The 16,028-nt window shown below is 54.5% G+C and overlaps 3 protein-coding genes across 9 annotated transcripts in view; 2 read left to right on the forward strand and 1 right to left on the reverse strand.

The window, feature by feature from the left end:
• Nucleotides 1-5,410, forward strand: part of FDPS (farnesyl diphosphate synthase) — an 11,903-nt gene extending 6,493 nt beyond the window's left edge. For all 5 annotated transcript variants that reach the window (XM_023213956.1, XM_023213957.2, XM_023213952.3 and 2 more), the window contains 7 exons: nucleotides 2,684-2,764; nucleotides 2,910-3,032; nucleotides 3,408-3,496; nucleotides 3,589-3,661; nucleotides 4,342-4,419; nucleotides 4,525-4,659; nucleotides 5,153-5,410. In XM_023213956.1, the coding sequence (XP_023069724.1) occupies nucleotides 2,684-2,764; nucleotides 2,910-3,032; nucleotides 3,408-3,496; nucleotides 3,589-3,661; nucleotides 4,342-4,419; nucleotides 4,525-4,659; nucleotides 5,153-5,353 (780 nt within the window). In that variant the 3' untranslated portion in view covers nucleotides 5,354-5,410. The remainder of the gene's footprint in view (nucleotides 1-2,683; nucleotides 2,765-2,909; nucleotides 3,033-3,407; nucleotides 3,497-3,588; nucleotides 3,662-4,341; nucleotides 4,420-4,524; nucleotides 4,660-5,152) is intronic.
• On the reverse strand, nucleotides 5,330-7,204 carry LOC111543764 (putative uncharacterized protein RUSC1-AS1). Its single transcript, XM_026448921.2, has 2 exons — nucleotides 7,010-7,204; nucleotides 5,330-6,462 (listed from the first exon to the last, which is right to left on the reverse strand). The coding sequence occupies exon 2, from the start codon at nucleotides 6,330-6,332 to the stop codon at nucleotides 5,355-5,357; it is 978 nt and encodes a 325-aa protein (XP_026304706.1). The 5' UTR covers nucleotides 6,333-6,462; nucleotides 7,010-7,204; the 3' UTR covers nucleotides 5,330-5,354.
• Nucleotides 5,623-15,673, forward strand: RUSC1 (RUN and SH3 domain containing 1). 3 transcript variants are annotated; one of them, XM_026448917.2, is made up of 10 exons: nucleotides 5,623-5,760; nucleotides 6,455-7,906; nucleotides 9,628-9,726; nucleotides 9,887-9,963; nucleotides 10,090-10,264; nucleotides 10,341-10,446; nucleotides 10,639-10,685; nucleotides 11,371-11,923; nucleotides 12,950-13,075; nucleotides 14,967-15,673. In XM_026448917.2, the coding sequence occupies exons 2-10, from the start codon at nucleotides 6,541-6,543 to the stop codon at nucleotides 15,133-15,135; spliced, it is 2,718 nt and encodes a 905-aa protein (XP_026304702.1). In that variant the 5' UTR covers nucleotides 5,623-5,760; nucleotides 6,455-6,540; the 3' UTR covers nucleotides 15,136-15,673. The 3 variants fall into 3 exon arrangements, with proteins under 3 accessions (XP_026304702.1, XP_026304704.1, XP_026304703.1); XM_026448919.2 differs by lacking the exons at nucleotides 5,623-5,760; nucleotides 6,455-7,906 and adding an exon at nucleotides 8,269-8,589; XM_026448918.2 differs by lacking the exons at nucleotides 5,623-5,760; nucleotides 6,455-7,906 and adding an exon at nucleotides 8,731-9,382.
• The last annotated feature ends 355 nt before the right edge of the window (nucleotides 15,674-16,028 follow it).

Here is a 16,028-nt window from a genome sequence, read left to right on the forward strand (position 1 = left end):
TTTTTTTTTTTTTTTTTTTTATTCAGAGTCTCACTCTGTTACCCAGGCTGGAGTGCAGTGGCATGATCTTGGCTCACTGGAATCTCTGCCTCTGGAGCAAAAGCCACCCTCCCACCACCTCAACCCCCCAAGTAGCTGAGACTATAGGAGGGAGCCTCTACCTGGCTAATTTTTTTTTTTTGAGACTAGGTTTCGCCATGTTGCTGAGGCTGGTCTTGAACTTGTGGCATCAAGTGATCTGCCCATCTCGGCCTCCTAAAGTGTTGGGATTACAGGTGTGAGCCACCACGCCTGGTCCCAATTTTTTTTTTAGAGACAGAGTCTTGCAGTCTTGCTCTGTTGCCCAGGTTGGAGTGCAGTGCTGCAGTCATGGCATACTGTAGCCTCGACCTCCTGGGCTGAAGCCATCCTTCCACCTCAGCCTCTCAAGTAGCTGAGACTGCAGGTGCCTGCCACCATGCCCGGCTTTTTAAATAGTTTTTTTTGTAGAGATGGAGTCTATGTTGCCCGGGCTGGTCTTGAACTCCTGGGCTCAAGTGATCTGCCTGCCTTGGCCTCCCAAAGTACTGGGATAACGGGTGTGAGCCACTGTGGCTGGCCTGGGTTTTTTTTTTTTTTTAATTTTCCCTAATAAATAGAAAGTGCTGGTGGGGTTAAGAATCAGTGCTAGGAGGCAGAGGAAATGTGGAGAGGCCATGGAATTAATTCTCTTGGAGACCATCATGGTTGAGTGGTGGTGGCCAAAATGAGATTGTCCTTGCAGTCACCCTTGGGAGAGGCCGTGAATGGGTGGCTTCAGGGAAACCATGCTACTCCAAATAAACACAGAGTCAATTAAACATGTGCCTTCGATGTGGAAAGCTCGGGACCTCCACACTACTCTTCTGGGGTTAGGTCAGAGGTAAAGGTGCAGATGGATACCTCCTTCCCTGAGGACTCTGCCTGTAACAGTAGCAGTGATTGTTGCAACGGTCCTTTCCCCACAGCCCATGCTGGGTTCTGGCAGGCGGTGTTGCATGCTTCCTTTGCAATGTGGATCGACTATAGCACACAGGATTAGGATGGGATGAAGTCTTCAAAACCATGTCTTTTAGGCCAAGTGTAGTGGCTCATGCCTGTAATCCCAACACTTTGGGAGGCTGAGGCAGGTGGATCACCTGAGGTCGGGAGTTCGAGACCAGCCTGACCAACATGGAGGAACCCCATCTCTACTAAAAATACAAAATTAGGCCAGGCACGGTGGCTCATGCCTGTAATCCCAGCACTTTGGGAGGCAGATCACTTGAGGTCAGGAGTTCAAGACCAACCTGGCCAACGTGGCAAAACCCCATCTCTACTGAATGAAAATACAAAAATTAGCCAGGCTAGCAATTGGTGGTGGCGGGCGCCTGTAGTCCCAGCTACTTGGGAGGCTGAGGCAGGAAAATCACTTGAATCTGGGAGGAGGAACTTGCAGTGAGCCCATATGGCGCCATTGCACTCCAGCCTGGGCGACAGAGTGAGACTCTATCTCAAAAAAAAAAAAAAAAAAAAAAAGAAAAGCTATTTAAGGAACCAAAACATATAGTATGACTGACTGTAGGAAGTATCACAGGGAATGTTAGAGTGTTTTATTCTTTAATTTCTTTGTCAGACAAGTGTTTAGGAGACTCACTCCAGGCCTAGTGGTGTGCTAGGCTCTGCAAATGCTACGAGGGAGAAGTTACTGTCCCTGCTTCCAAGGAGTTCATGGTCTAGTGGGAAACCCGACACGTTCAGGTACCTTCAGATGGGCACTCAGAAGAGTAAGGCCTTAGTTAAAATTAGTGTTTAAAAATGTTTAAAGATGTCTAAGACTCATAGGTCAAAGTCAGATTTCAGTTCCACCTGATTAACCTGTACTGCTAAGGAGCTCCTTTAGGTAAGTCTGTGTTCCTGGTCATCGGGGTGTTCAAACACAGTGCTGGGGGCAATGTGGGAATAACCTTCTTTTATTTAGGAAGTAAAGTAAAGTCAATTGCGTGAATAAATCTTACCTGAAGCATTCATTGAGGTGTTTGGCAAGAATAGAGTACGGTATATGAAGGTGTTTCCTAATCTCCCTGATACCAGGCCTAATCTAGGGCTCATTAGAGATGTCAAAGATCTGTTCTAGTTTCTTACCTAAAAACAGGAGTGTTTTAGTTCCATTTTATAGGCGAGGGAGTATGAGTCAAACAGGTTATATCACTTTCCAAGTCTCCATAGCACAGAAGTCTTCTGCCTCCCCATCCTGACTTTCCCAGCTCATAGAGACTATCAAAAGCAGCAGCTGTGGCCGGGTGCCTCATGCCTGTAATCCCAGTACTTTGGGAGGCTGAGGCAGGAGGATCATTTGAACCCAGGAGTTCAAAACCAGCCTGAGCAACATAGTAGGACCCTGTCTCTACAAAAAATAAATTGGAAAAAAAAAAAAAAGTCAGGCATGTGGTGTGTGCCTGTGGTCTCAGGTACTCAGGAAGCTCAAGTGGGAGGATCACTTGAGCCTGGGAGGTAGAGGCTACAGTGAGCCATGATTGCACCACTGCACTGGATAATGGTGATACTCTGTCCCCCACCAAAAAAAAAAGCAAAACTATATACAGATATAGATATAAAGTAGCAGCTCTGTTGCTGATAGAAGGAACAGTAATGAGCCCTGCAGGTCTTATTCCACTCTTCCTAGCTGCAAGCTTTCTTCCTGGTGACAGATGACATCATGGATTCATCCCTCACCCGCCGTGGACAGATCTGCTGGTATCAGAAGGTAATGGTGGGCAGGAAAGTAGCAGTGGGTATGGGGACAGGCCACAGGGAGGTGGTATATACGGCCTGGTTGAGGTGTTGGGATGATGGCTCTTAGTATGAACCGAGACTAGAGATTGATTGCTTGTTTTTCTCTGTCATGATAGCCGGGTGTGGGTTTGGATGCCATCAATGATGCTATCCTCCTGGAAGCATGTATCTACCGCCTGCTGAAGCTCTATTGCCGGGAGCAGCCCTATTACCTGAACCTGATCGAGCTCTTCCTGCAGGTGTGCTGCAGACAGGGCCTGATGCCCAGAGGGTGCCCATGGTAGCCTTGGCCTTTATAGGACATGCTCATCTAGCCTGGTTTCAGGGTACAGGATTGCAGGGTGCCTGGAAGGGAAAGAAAGCGAGGAAGGGAGTTGGGAAGTGGGGTGGTGGTAGTGGCAAGAAGGGGCTTCTCTGTCCCTGTGTAATTGGAAGAAAGAGTGATAAAGGACGGTGTATATGAATATAGGCCTTGAGTTTTGGGGCTTTCTCCCCTTCTGTTGCCTTTCTGATTCTGCCCAGTTGTCAGCTGGTATGGGATGTTGGGCTCAGGATACCAGGGTTTCGTATATCTTGAGAAAGCCTGGCTCATGGGCCGTCTTTGTCTTCCTTAGAGTTCCTATCAGACTGAGATTGGGCAGACCCTGGACCTCATCACAGCCCCCCAGGGCAATGTGGATCTTGGCAGATTCACTGAAAAGAGGTGAGTGACAGTGCGAACCATGTCTGGACAGCGAGGTAGGGCTCAGGATGCGCGTTGCCCTCCTGAGGAGTTTCTCTTCTCCCCCTGCTCAGGTATAAATCTATTGTCAAGTACAAGACAGCTTTCTACTCCTTCTACCTTCCTATAGCTGCAGCCATGTACATGGTGAGTGAGCCTCCTCACCCCTCTCCTCTGCTAATGGGGGCTTTTGGACAGGAAGGCATGGAGCAGAAAACGTAAACACTGCTACCCCTGGGGAAAGGCTGTGTGACCTTGAGCAAGTCAGTCTCACTGAGTCTCTTCCTCAACTGGGGATAAAATTCCTACTTCACAGGACTCTAAAGATTAAGCAAAGCAAGGGATATGAAAGTGCTTAGCACTTAATAGGGGAACAGTATATCCTGCATCTGAGTATGGATAGGAGTGCGGAGGAGATCAACCACGTTGAGAGGGAAAAGAATGGATTAAAGGCAGTCAGTGGGATTAACTGTCTACCCTGACCTTGCTTCTCTACATTTCCTTTTCATCTTGAAAGAAGTTGGAGGTGGCAAAAATATTAGGAAGATGGATCAGAATGACTTGGGGACTGACATTTGTGAGGGAAGACAGGCTGTGCCCCTCTAGAATGGATTCATCTCTTTTATGACTCCCTGAAAGTCCTAGCCAAAAATAAGTGGGAATGAGGTTGGACCATCAGTCAGGACTGTCTAGGTCAGGGAAGCCAAGATGTCTGAAGAGAGAGGAGAGATTTGGGGCTGCAGTAGGGCAAGACCCCATGGGAGGAAGCAGCCAGGAAGATGCAGGCACCTCTGGGGTTTGGCTTATTAACCCACCTTTCCCTATAGGCAGGAATTGATGGTGAGAAGGAGCATGCCAATGCCAAGAAGATCCTGCTGGAGATGGGAGAGTTCTTTCAGATTCAGGTAGGAAGGCAGGAGGCAGTAGCAGAGAACAGGCACCAGCTTCACTCCTCCTCTGCCTAGGAACCTCATCCTTCCTCCTTTGCTGCCTTCCCCCTCCCCGCCCAGGATGATTACCTTGACCTCTTTGGGGACCCCAGTGTGACCGGCAAAGTTGGCACTGACATCCAGGACAACAAATGCAGCTGGCTGGTGGTTCAGTGTCTGCAACGGGCCACTCCGGAACAGTACCAGATCCTGAAGGTGCCTGAGAGAGGGTGGTGGGCCCCTGAGCTAGTGGAAAGGGATAGAGCAGTGGTTCTCAATTGGAGGCAGTTTTTCTCCCCAGGGGACATTTGGCAATGTCAGCAGACATTTTTTGTCATCGTCATCACAACTCTGTGTGTGTGTGCATGTGGTACAGACATCTAGTTGGTAGGAGCCAAAGATATTGCCAAACATGTAGCACACAGAACAGCTCCCCCAGACAGGATTATCTGGTCCCAAATTTCAATAGTGCCAAGGTTGAGAAACCCTGGAGTAGAGGACACCTGGTCTGAGGCAATATGTAGGGAATATTTGGGATAGGGAAGGGAAGCTTGGGATCTTAGCTACCTAGAGACACTTGAAAATTGGAGGGAGGAAAGGAGTGGGTGGCTTTGGAGATGTTCTGAAATATGAGAATGAGGGGAGTGGAGAGGTCCTGGAGGCTCTGGGGAAGGCCAAGCCCGTTTTCCTGTCTTCCAACCCCTTTTAGGAAAATTACGGGCAGAAGGAGGCTGAGAAAGTGGCCCGGGTGAAGGCACTATATGAGGAGCTGGATCTGCAGGCTGTGTTCTTGCAATATGAGGAAGACAGTTACAGCCACATTATGGCTCTCATTGAACAGTACGCAGCGCCCCTGCCCCCAGCCATCTTTCTGGGGCTTGCGCGCAAAATCTACAAGCGGAAAAAGTGACCTAGAGATTGCAAGGGCGGGGAGAGGAGGCTCTCAATAAATAATTGTGTAACCTTCTTGTGGTTCTGTTCTTGCTCGGCGCAGCCAGAGTCTGGCTCTTTCCAGAATGTGCGGGGTGGGGTGCTGGGAGGACTCGCTTCACGGAAGCAGGACCCAGGGGCCTTTGCATCAGGGCCCACTCGGGGCCAAAAGCTTGGGATATATCAAACCCGCTAGGTGGGTGACACAAGACGCTAAGCGCTGGGGGCGGGTCTGAGCTACGCCACGCCCATGCGCGAAGGGGTGCAGATGCGCTGCGCAGAGTGGGTTGTGCTAGTGCCCCTCCCCTCCCGCTCTGTGCCCCGCCGGGCGGGGACCGTGGGAGCCGCGGACAAGCCCAAGGCCGGAGCGGTTCCAGGAGGACCCTGGTGAGAAGGGCTCGGCCCATGGGTGTAGACCGATGGACCAGGGCACGAGGGGCGGGGCAGGACAAGGGAGCAGGAGAAATGAATAGAGAAGGGGTGCGGTGGTGACTGAACGATGGAGACGAATGCGGAGAGAATGGACATACCGCTGTTCCGAGGGGCGAGGGCGCAGGCTGGAGCCCGGCCGAGGCAGCCAGCAGATGCGGAGTTGACAAGCTGACGGCTGCTCCATCCTTTTCCTCTCCAGCTCCCACCCCTTTCCTGCATTCACCAGGCAAACTCTGCATATCGCCCCACCCCCATCCCCTGCCTCCTTTCAGGGCATCTGGGTGGGTCTCCCTGGGTCCCTTCCTCTGGAAGGAAGGGGTAGGCAGGAGGGCAGGGCCAGATTGCGGCAGCAGGGACCCGGAGGTCCATTCTGGGCCCGGACCTCTTCCAAGCCCCCGCCCCCCTTCGGAAATCCAGAGCGCAGCCGCGTTCTCTGACCCTCCTGGCTCCATTCCCGGGGGGTTACATTTGACTCCACCTGCAAACACTGCAGTGGAAACTAATGGCCAGTCGATTGCGATTTGCATCTCATTGAAATATCTTTCAAAGCAGCCAGAGCCTTCAGGCCCGCTGCTGTCGTCAGTCACCTCGGTGTCCTTCCCGCAGCTCTTGTCTTCACTTGCTGGGCTTCGCCATCCCTGTCTTCTAGGTCTGCACCTGTGGTTGCCAGGTAGGTGGATGTGAGCGACCCTACCCTCCTGGTTCTCTAGAAGCCATCCCATCGCCGCTGGCACCATGCTGTCTCCTCAGAGAGCTTTACTCTGCAACCTCAATCACATCCACCTCCAGCACGTCTCCCTGGGCCTGCACTTGTCCCGCCGTCCTGAGCTACGGGAAGGGCCCTTGAGCACATCCCCTCCCCCAGGAGACACTGGGGGCAAGGAGAGCAGGGGACCCTGCAGTGGCACCCTGGTGGACGCCAATTCCAACAGCCCAGCTGTGCCCTGCCGGTGCTGCCAGGAGCACGGTCCGGGCCTAGAAAACCGGCAGGACGCATCACAGGAGGAAGAGGGGGCTGCCTCTCCCTCAGACCCAGGCTGCTCTTCCTCGCTCAGCTCCTGCTCAGATCTTAGCCCCGATGAGTCCCCTGTCTCAGTCTACTTGCGGGACCTCCCTGGTGATGAGGATGCCCACCCTCAGCCCAGTATCATCCCCCTGGAGCAGGGTTCCCCACTGGCTTCAGCAGGCCCTGGCACCTGCTCACCGGACAGCTTCTGCTGCTCTCCTGATTCCTGCTCCGGAGCTTCTTCTTCACCCGATCCTGGCCTGGACTCGAACTGCAACGCCCTGACCACCTGCCAGGACCTCCCTTCCCCAGGCTTGGAGGAAGAGGATGAGAGCGCGGACCAGGATCTCCCTACTTCTGAGCTCTTAGAGGCGGATGATGGGAAAATCGACGCTGGGAAAACGGAGCCCAGTTGGAAGATTAACCCAATTTGGAAAATTGACACAGAGAAAATTAAAGCTGAATGGAAAACCACGGAAAACAATAACACTGGCTGGAAAAACAACGGGAATGTTAACTCTAGCTGGAAAAATGAACCTGAAAAATTCGACTCTGGTTGGAAAACCAACACAAGAGTAACTGATTCTGGCTCGAAAACAGATGCAGGGAAAATTGATGGAGGATGGAGAAGTGACGTCAGCGAGGAGCCGGTGCCCCACCGGACAATCACGTCCTTCCACGAGCTGGCCCAGAAGCGCAAGCGGGGCCCAGGGCTGCCCCTCGTCCCGCAGGCCAAGAAAGATCGCAGTGACTGGCTCATAGTCTTCTCGCCCGACACTGAGCTGCCCCCCTCGGGGTCGCTGGGCGGCTCCTCGGCACCTCCTCGGGAAGTCACCACCTTCAAGGAACTCCGGTCCCGAAGCCGGGCCCCACCCCCGCCAGTCCCGCCTCGAGACCCCCCAGCTGGCTGGGCTTTGGTCCCTCCTCGGCCCCCACCCCCGCCTGTCCCTCCCCGAAGGAAGAAGAACCGACCCGGACTGCAGCCCATAGCGGAGGGGCAGTCCGAGGAGGGCCGGGCTGTCAGCCCAGCGGCTGGCGAGGAGGCCCCAGCCGCGAAGGAGCCGGGAAAGCCGGGCGCGCAGGCCGGCCTGGAGGGTAAGAGGTCGCAAGAAGCGGGAGGAGGGCTGGGCTTCTGCCGCTCACGCCTCCTAGGCTTCCAATCCGGCCCCCTGTCTTCCCTCCATTCTGTGTCACCCATCCTCCCCGCCCCTTCTACCAGGGAGCGCTCCGGGAAAGGGAAACTGGGTGGGTCATTGGGTTACGGGACTAATTCTTTGCTCCCTCTTCTTCCCGCCCCTCCTTGCCTGGCTGCCCATCCCGCTGCCCTCCTTCCCTCTGCGCCTGGCCCCGCCAATCCCGCCTGCAGCCGGTCCCCTCCTGCTCCCTCGGCCCCTGGTTTTCCGGTTCTCGGCCGACGGGCGCCCCCTGTTGGAGGGTGGGGGCGCAGGCGCAGCTGGGTCTCTGCTCCTGGCTCCTCTGGCCGGGTGGCCCGGCGCCGGGCTGCGGCTGCTGGGGGCGCCGAGCCCCCCAGAGGAGCAGCTGCTGCCCGTCCGCCTGTCCCCAGTGGGAGCCTATTCGCCTCCGACTCGGGGAGCCTTGCCCTGCCTGGCCAGCCCCGAGCTGGCACTGCTGCTGTCCCCGCTCTTTCCCAGAAGTAGCACCTTCCCCGCCGCGGCTCCCCCACCCCGCCAGGTACCCGCCCCCCCCGCTGCCACCGCAACCTCGTCCGCCGAAGGCCCCTCGCTGGACCAGGAGCCCATCGCCTCCGCCCAGGCTACGTAAGACGGACCCGGGCAAGCCCCGCGGGCCACGCCTCAGGCGGGCCGCCCCGCCCACTCCAAGGCCCCTCCCACTATCGCCCGGCACCATTTTCGCTTTTTTTCTGGGGTTGCCCAGCTTGGTCCCGCCCTTCAGTTTCGGCCGACTCCAAGCAAGTTCGTTGGTTTTGGGGAATCTGGCCCCGTTCCTAGTGCTGGAGGGGGGAAGTTGTTGCCTTTCCTGCTCCGTGGCCCGGTCCTCTCTCCCTCCAGACCCGCCTGGGCATAATGGACACGGGTTTACCCAGCCTCCATGCCAAGTCTAGGGGGTCCCAGCGAGTCTGTTAGGGACTTTGGGTCACACCCTCCGTGGAATTCCTTGGCCTGTGCATCTCGGGCCTGTCCCCCAACTTTGCTCGGGAGGGGTGGAGGGTGAAGCTCCCGGGAGCTCATTGGCCCTAAAGGTTCTGGCCACGCCCTCTCCGCGAGTCCAGTCCCATGCGGGATGAAGAGGGCACCCTCCACCGAAAGACTGCTGCGGGACCCGGGTTTCCCCTTTCCGGCGCCTTCCAGCCTCCCAATCCTCGGGTCTCGCCTCCCTCCGTCTCCGCCCTTTCCCTTCTGTCTGTCTTTCCATTGGTCCATGCCGCCCACGTGCTCCCCAGGGCTCCGCTGGGCTGGACTGGGCCCCGGGGCGGTGCGCAGGGCTGCACCTCGCTCCCCGCGCCCTGTCCTCTCCCGCCCTACAGGCCCTAGCGGGGCAGGCGGGAGGTGAGCGCTGCCGTCTCGCTCCCGGATTTCCGGGATCCTGGAGGTGGGGGCTGTGCCCTGAGGGAGGGCACCGAGAACCGGGATGGGGCTGGGGGACAGCGAGTGCCGGGAAGTGTGCGGGATTTCACTCCGAGGCTCGGGTCGAGCTACCCCGTGCTCCAGGCGGCCCTGCGCCTCCTCTCCCCAAGCCCCTTCGGGGAGACCCGCCAGAGACAACTTGTGTGGAAGCCCGGAGTCCTCGGAATAACCCTTGGTAAGTGTCACCACGCCCTTCTTCCCTTACGCCAGTCCGTAGTTCGTGGTCCTTCGCCGGTGTCCCCGGAGCCCAGCGGCTGTGGATGGCAGAAGCCCAGAGTGGGACTGGTCAGCTGCAGGAGCAGAAGAAAGGTAGGGCACCCTGACTTCCGACCCCGCGCTTCCAAATGAACTGCGCCTCGCCCCCGGCCCTGCTCTCTCAGGCTGTCCGAAGGCAGTCTCTCCACGCCCCTCGGGCAAGCCTGGGTAGGGGCGCGGCCTCCTAGCGTCTTCCCTTTCCCTTCCCTCCCAGGTCTCCTGATAGCCGTCAGCGCCTCCGTGGATAAAATCATCTCGCATTTCGGGGCCGCCCGGAACTTGGTGCAGAAGGTGAAGGTGGCTGGAGGGAGGGTGTTGGGATGAGGAGAGTAATGGAGCTCCGCGGTGGGTGCGGGAACAGTTGGCGGGAGGTGGCTGGAGGGATCTCTGGACCCATCCGCATCGCGCCGCCTCCAGGCCCAGTTGGGTGATAGCCGGCTGAGCCCGGATGTGGGGCACCTGGTGCTGACCACCCTCTGCCCGGCCCTCCACGCCCTGGTGGCGGACGGGCTGAAGCCTTTCCGGAAGGACCTCATCACTGGGCAGCGCAGGAGCAGCCCCTGGAGCGTGGTGGAGGCGTCGGTGAAGCCAGGTGAGCCAGGAGGGCGTGGGACCCGCCAGTGCGCAGGGCTGGGCCGGGCTTGGCTGACTGCACCCCACGTTCTCAGGCTCCAGCACCCGCTCCCTTGGAACCCTGTATAGCCAGGTCAGCCGTCTAGCCCCGCTGAGCAGCAGCCGTAGCCGCTTCCATGCGTTTATCCTGGGCCTTCTCAAGTGAGTTGCCTTCTTCCCAGTGCCCTTCCCACGACCTGGGACTGCAAGAGCATCATGAGTGGGACACAGTAGTAGTACCTCATGTCCCCATAGAAGGCCCCCCCTCCTTCCAATCTCATCTCCCATCCTCCACCCAGAGAGGACTGGAGTCCTCCACCTCCCTGAACTTCCATTCCCTCTTTTCTCCCCCAGCACCAAGCAGTTGGAGCTGTGGTTTTCCAGTCTCCAGGAAGATGCAGGTCAGAGGTTCAGATGGGAGAGGATGGGGCTGATGGGCTGGGAGGATGGGAAGGAAAGGGTTCTCTCCTGCTGGTTCCCACTGGTGCCAGAATGCCGTTAATCCAGATCTCCGATCTTATTACTCTTCTAATTAAAACTTTCTAAGGAGGCCCATCGCCCATAGAATGAAAGACCCAAAGCCTTGGCTGTCTGACCTCTGCCCTCTTCCCCTGCCTTGGAGGCCAGGGCTTTCTCTGGTCTTGCCAACAGTCTTCCTGCCTGGCCCTTCCTGCTCCAGGGACCTGCTTATGTTGTTCCTCTACCTCCTGCCCCTCCTGCTTCCTCATGAACTGTCATTCATCCTTTGAGTCCTTCCCCAGTGAGACCTTACCTCTACCCTCAGACTAGGCCAACCCCCACACCATTTTGTATGTGCTTCTATGGCTCTCCTGTCCTCCTCCTCTGTAGCCTTTGCACTGTCACTCAGTTACTTGTCACCACTTGCTGTGTGTGTCTTCCTATTTGGGCTAGGTTCCACGCAGGCAGGGATGTCAGTCCTATAGCTCACTATATCCTTCCTCCTCTCTGCCCCAGTGCCCAGCAGAGTGAGGCCTGGGAGGATGTGTGCTGACTGGTGGGCTGCTCTGGGGGGTCCTCTGGGACTAGGTCCAGGGCAGAAGCTGATGTTGGCCTGCTCTTTTCCAGGCCTGCTCTCCCTCCTGTACCTGCCAACAGGATTCTTCTCCCTGGCCCATGGTGGCTGTCCCTCCCTGTCCACAGAGCTGCTGCTCCTGCTGCAGCCTTTGTCGGTGCTCACCTTCCACCTGGACCTGCTCTTTGAGCACCACCACCACCTGCCCCTGGGCCCGCCTCAGGCGCCTGCCCCTCCAGGCCCGCCTCCGGCTCTGCAGCAGACTATGCAAGCCATGCTGCACTTGGGGGGCCGGCTGGCCCAGAGCCTTTGGGGGACTTCCAAGGAAGCTGCTCCAGACCCCTCAGACTCTCCAAACCTTCCCACACCAGGGAGCTGGTGGGAGCAGCTGACCCAGGCCTCCCGGGTCTATGCCTCTGGGGGTACTGAGGGCTTTCCTTTTTCCCGATGGGCACCGGGGCATCATGGGACTGCAGCTGAAGAAGGTGCACAGGAGAGACCCCTGCCCACAGATGAAATGGCACCAGGCAGGGGCCTCTGGTTGGGAAGACTATTTGGAGTGCCTGGGGGCCCCACAGAAAATGAGAGTGGAGCCCTAAAGTCCAGGTAATGGGGTACCTTGTCCTTTCTATGACCTTCTGACTCTAAGATCTCCCAGTGGCCTCATTTGAAACTCTATAGTGATGATCCTTTAGGGCAGAGGTTGGCAGTCTGTTTTTCTACAGCCATGAGCTAAACATGGTTACATTTTAATGGTTATATTAAGTGCCTATATAATGATCTCAATTTTCCCTCTTGGTCCTAGGTCCGAAAATATAGTTATCCCTAGGTACATGTGGGGAATTGGTTCTAGGACCCTCACATACACTAAAATCTGACATACTCAAGTCCTATAGTTGATGTATTGGAAAAGGCAGCCCTCAGTATATGTGGGTCTTACATCCTGAGAATACAGTATTTTCTGTTCAGTTGAAAAAAACCTGCATATAGGTGAACTTGCGCATTTCAAACCTGCTTTGTTCAAGGGTCAACTGTATTTACTATCTGGTCTTTTAGAAAAATGAAAAACAGCCTGGGCAACATGGTGAAACCCTGTCTCTATAGAAAAATACAAAAACTAGCTAGGCATGGTGGCACACACCTGGTGGCAGTCCCAGCTACTCTAGGAGGCTGAGCTGGGAGGACAGCTTGAGCCTAGGAGGTCGAGGCTGCAGTGAGCTGTAATCACACTGCTGCATTCCAGCCTGGCTGACAAAGCGAGACCCTGTCTCCTCTCCAAACAAACAAACAAACAAACAAAATTGCAAATTCCTGCTCCAGGCCTCAATAACTGGTGGTTCTTTAATGGCTTGAGATGTTCTCTAGCGGCCCTTTCGTTCTGAGCCTCTCTAGACCCTGCTGGGTCCATAGGTTCCTTGTGATTTGTGGTGTTGTGGACTTTTGTTGTCATCTCCCTCATCAGCCTGAAAATGCCTGTATCTAATAATTAACACTCTGCCCTCAGCAGTGACTAACTCCTGACCTCTTTTGAACCACAATTAGGCCCCTTAGCCTCTCCCTCCCTCCAAACCCCAGGGTTCTTTGGGTTTTCTGGAGGTGGGTTGAGCTGTGACCCTATGTCCCTTCTTTTAGGAGACCATCTAGCTGGCTGCCCCCGACAGTGAGTGTGTTGGCTCTTGTGAAGCGGGGGGCACCTCCTGAGACGCCTTCTCCTCAGGAGCTTGAGGCCTCAGCACCCAGCATGGTGCAAACCCATAGGTAAGGAGGACTGGGGAGGATGCACTAGTGTGTAACCATATATGCTATCACAGCATGGATGGGAGGTAGTGTAAAAAAACCTGGGCTTTAAAATAAGACCATGCTTAGTGTGCATTGCAGCTTTTCTATTTATTATCGATGTGTCACTCATTTGTCTGAGCCTTGGATTCTTTATTTTATTATTTTATATTTTATGTTATGTTATGTTATGTTATGTTATGTTATGTTATGTTATGTTATGTTATTTTTTTGGAGACAGAGTCTTGCTCTGTCGCTCAGGCTGGAGTGCGGGGGCATGATCTCGGCTCACTGCAACCTCCCCATCCTGGGTTCTCCTGTCTCAGCCTACCGAGTAGCTGGGACTACAGGGGTGCCACCACACCCAGCTTTGTATTTTTTTTTTTGAGACGGAGTCTAGCTCTGTCACCAAGTTGGAGTACAGTGGGGCGATCTGGGCTCACTGCAATCTCCGCCTCTTGGGTTCAAGCGATTCTCCTGCTAAACCTCCTGAGTAGCTTAGATTACAGGCATGTGCCGCCACGCCCAGCTAATTTTTGTATTTTTAGTAGAGAAGGGGGTTTCACCATGTTGGCCAGGATGGTCTCCATCTCCTGACCTTGTGATCCGCCTGCCTTGGCCTCCCAAAGTGCTGGGATTACAGGCATGAGCCACTGTGCCCGGCCAATTTTTACATTTTTAGTAGAGACAGGGTTTCACTGTGTTGCCCAGGCTGGTCTAGAACTCCTGACCTCAGGAGATCCGCCCGCCTCAGCCTCCCAAAGTACTGGGATTAGAGGCGTGAGCCACTGTGCCCGGCTCAGGATTCTTTCTATAAAAAGAGGATACGATGCAATACCTTTTTTATAGTTATGGAGACTAAACATAATTTTTTTTTTTGAGACAGAGTCTCACTCTCGCCCAGGCTGGAGTGTAGTGGCATGATTTCGGCTCACTGCAACCTCGCCTCCTGGGCTCAAGGGATTCTCCTGCCTCAGCCTCCAGAGTAGCTGGGATTATAGGCGCCTGCCACCATGTCTGGTTAATTTTTGTAGCTTTAGTAGAGACAGGGTTTCGCCGTGTTGTCCAGGCTGGTCTTAAACTCCTGGCCTCAAGTGATCTGCCCACCTCGGCCTCCCAAAGTGCTGGGATTACAGGTGGGAGCCACCACACCTGGTCACTAAACATTTTATAAGAGCATTTGGCAGCTGGGCGCGGTGGATTACCTGAAGTCAGGAATTCAAGACCAGCCTGGTCAACATGGTGAAACCTCGTCTCTACTAAAAATACAAAAATTAGCCAGGCGTGGTGGTGGTGGGCACCTGTAGTCCCAGCTACTCGGGAGGCTGAGGCAGGAGAATTGCTTGAACCCAGGAGGCGGAGGCTGCCGAGATCACAGCACTGCACTCCAGCCTGGGGAACAGAGAGAGACTCTGTCTCAAAAAATAAATAAATAAATAAAAAGAGTAGATGGAGTAGTAGTAGATCGCAACACCAAACAGGTTTCTGGTGATGGATTGGATGTATGGAGTGAGATGCCCAGGTTTTTACCAGGAGCAAGTGTGGGTAGAAAGTGGTGCTGTCTACCACTGCAGGCGACATGAGGAGGGACTGGTTTTGAGGGTGAGTCATTTTGTTTGCCTATGTTGAATTTGAAGCATCAGAGAGAGGTGCAAATAGTGTCAAATAAGCAGCTGGAGTGGGTCTGGCACTCAGGAGAAGGCTGGGGCCCCAGATAGAAGCACCATGTTGATGAATGGTTCTCAAGTCCCTTCCAGAGCCCAGTCAGTGTTCACTGAGCCAAACCAACAAAGGCACTCTAGAGGTGACATCTGGGGACAGCTGGGCACCCCTACCTCACTTCATCCCAGTATCTTCCTCTGGCTCCCCTCAGGGCAGTTCGGGCTCTCTGTGATCATACTGCTGCAAGACCTGACCAGTTGAGCTTCCGGCGTGGGGAAGTGCTGCGTGTCATTACCACAGTGGATGAGGACTGGCTCCGCTGTGGGCGGGATGGCGTGGAGGGTCTGGTGCCTGTGGGGTATACCTCCCTTGTTCTGTAGCCCTGGGATCCTTTCCTGCGTATGTGTCTCCTTCCTGTCACCTGGGAATGGAATGGCCAGTGAACACCATCCCAGAAGCATTTTCCCTGTCTGAAAATGACATTTCTTCCCACATTTCTGCTAATGTTTAAAATAAACTTTCCTTCTTCCCTCCTATACCCACCTGTAAGGTGAAATCTGCTCTTCTTCCAAATATATCAAAAGGGAATTGCCCTCCAGGAAATCCCTTTCCTTTTTCCCATCTGTATAAGGGAATGTCTTCCTTCCTATCTATCTGCAAAATGGAAATCTAGACCTCCTTCTTCATCCATAAGTGGACTGTGCCAGTACAATACATGCCTCAGCCCCCAAGCCTAGAAGGACCTCTAGTCTCCTTCCTGCGTATGGACTCTTCCTCACTCCACCCCTCCCACGTTGTCTGTATTGATAATGTACTCATGCTGTACTAGGTGCTGAAGCCTGGACACCCCTGGTGGGTGGGCCTGTGGTGATGATTTGCATCCTTCCTCCTTTGTCCCAATAAAGTATGGGAGTTGAATGTGTGTCTTTCACTGTGGGTTTCAGGACATAGGCTATAGGGGAGGAGAAAAAGGACCTCCTATGGGAGGCATAAGGCAGATGTTTCTTTTCATTCTTAATGCTCCCTGAATAGAGAAGTAGTCCCTCACTGGTTCCTGAATCTCACAAGTGCTTCTCTACTGTATGACTTTCTCTGTTTAGCTAGACTAATAGGATAGGAGCCTGCATAAATATGGGGGAGGAGAGAAGACTTAGCCCTTGAAATTGTACTTCATATCTGAGGTGAAGGGAAGGATTAAAGATTTGCACCGGGCACAGTGGCTCACACCTGTAATCCCAGCACTTTGAGAGGCTGAGGCAAACAGATCACTTGA

The sequence above is a fragment of the Piliocolobus tephrosceles genome, chromosome 1 (assembly GCF_002776525.5).
Source record: "Piliocolobus tephrosceles isolate RC106 chromosome 1, ASM277652v3, whole genome shotgun sequence".
NCBI lineage: Eukaryota > Metazoa > Chordata > Mammalia > Primates > Cercopithecidae > Piliocolobus > Piliocolobus tephrosceles.

Bases quoted from the DNA above. Each gene is read 5' to 3' on its own strand.
- RUSC1 (XM_026448917.2), top strand. From the start codon at position 6,541: ATGCTGTCTCCTCAGAGAGCTTTACTCTGCAACCTCAATCACATCCAC. The intron at 7,907-9,627 runs GTAAGAGGTCGC...CCCTTACGCCAG, and splicing joins CGCGCAGGCCGGCCTGGAGG to TCCGTAGTTCGTGGTCCTTC. The intron at 10,447-10,638 runs GTGAGTTGCCTT...TTTCTCCCCCAG, and splicing joins TTTATCCTGGGCCTTCTCAA to CACCAAGCAGTTGGAGCTGT.
- LOC111543764 (XM_026448921.2), bottom strand. From the start codon at position 6,332: ATGCAAATCGCAATCGACTGGCCATTAGTTTCCACTGCAGTGTTTGCA.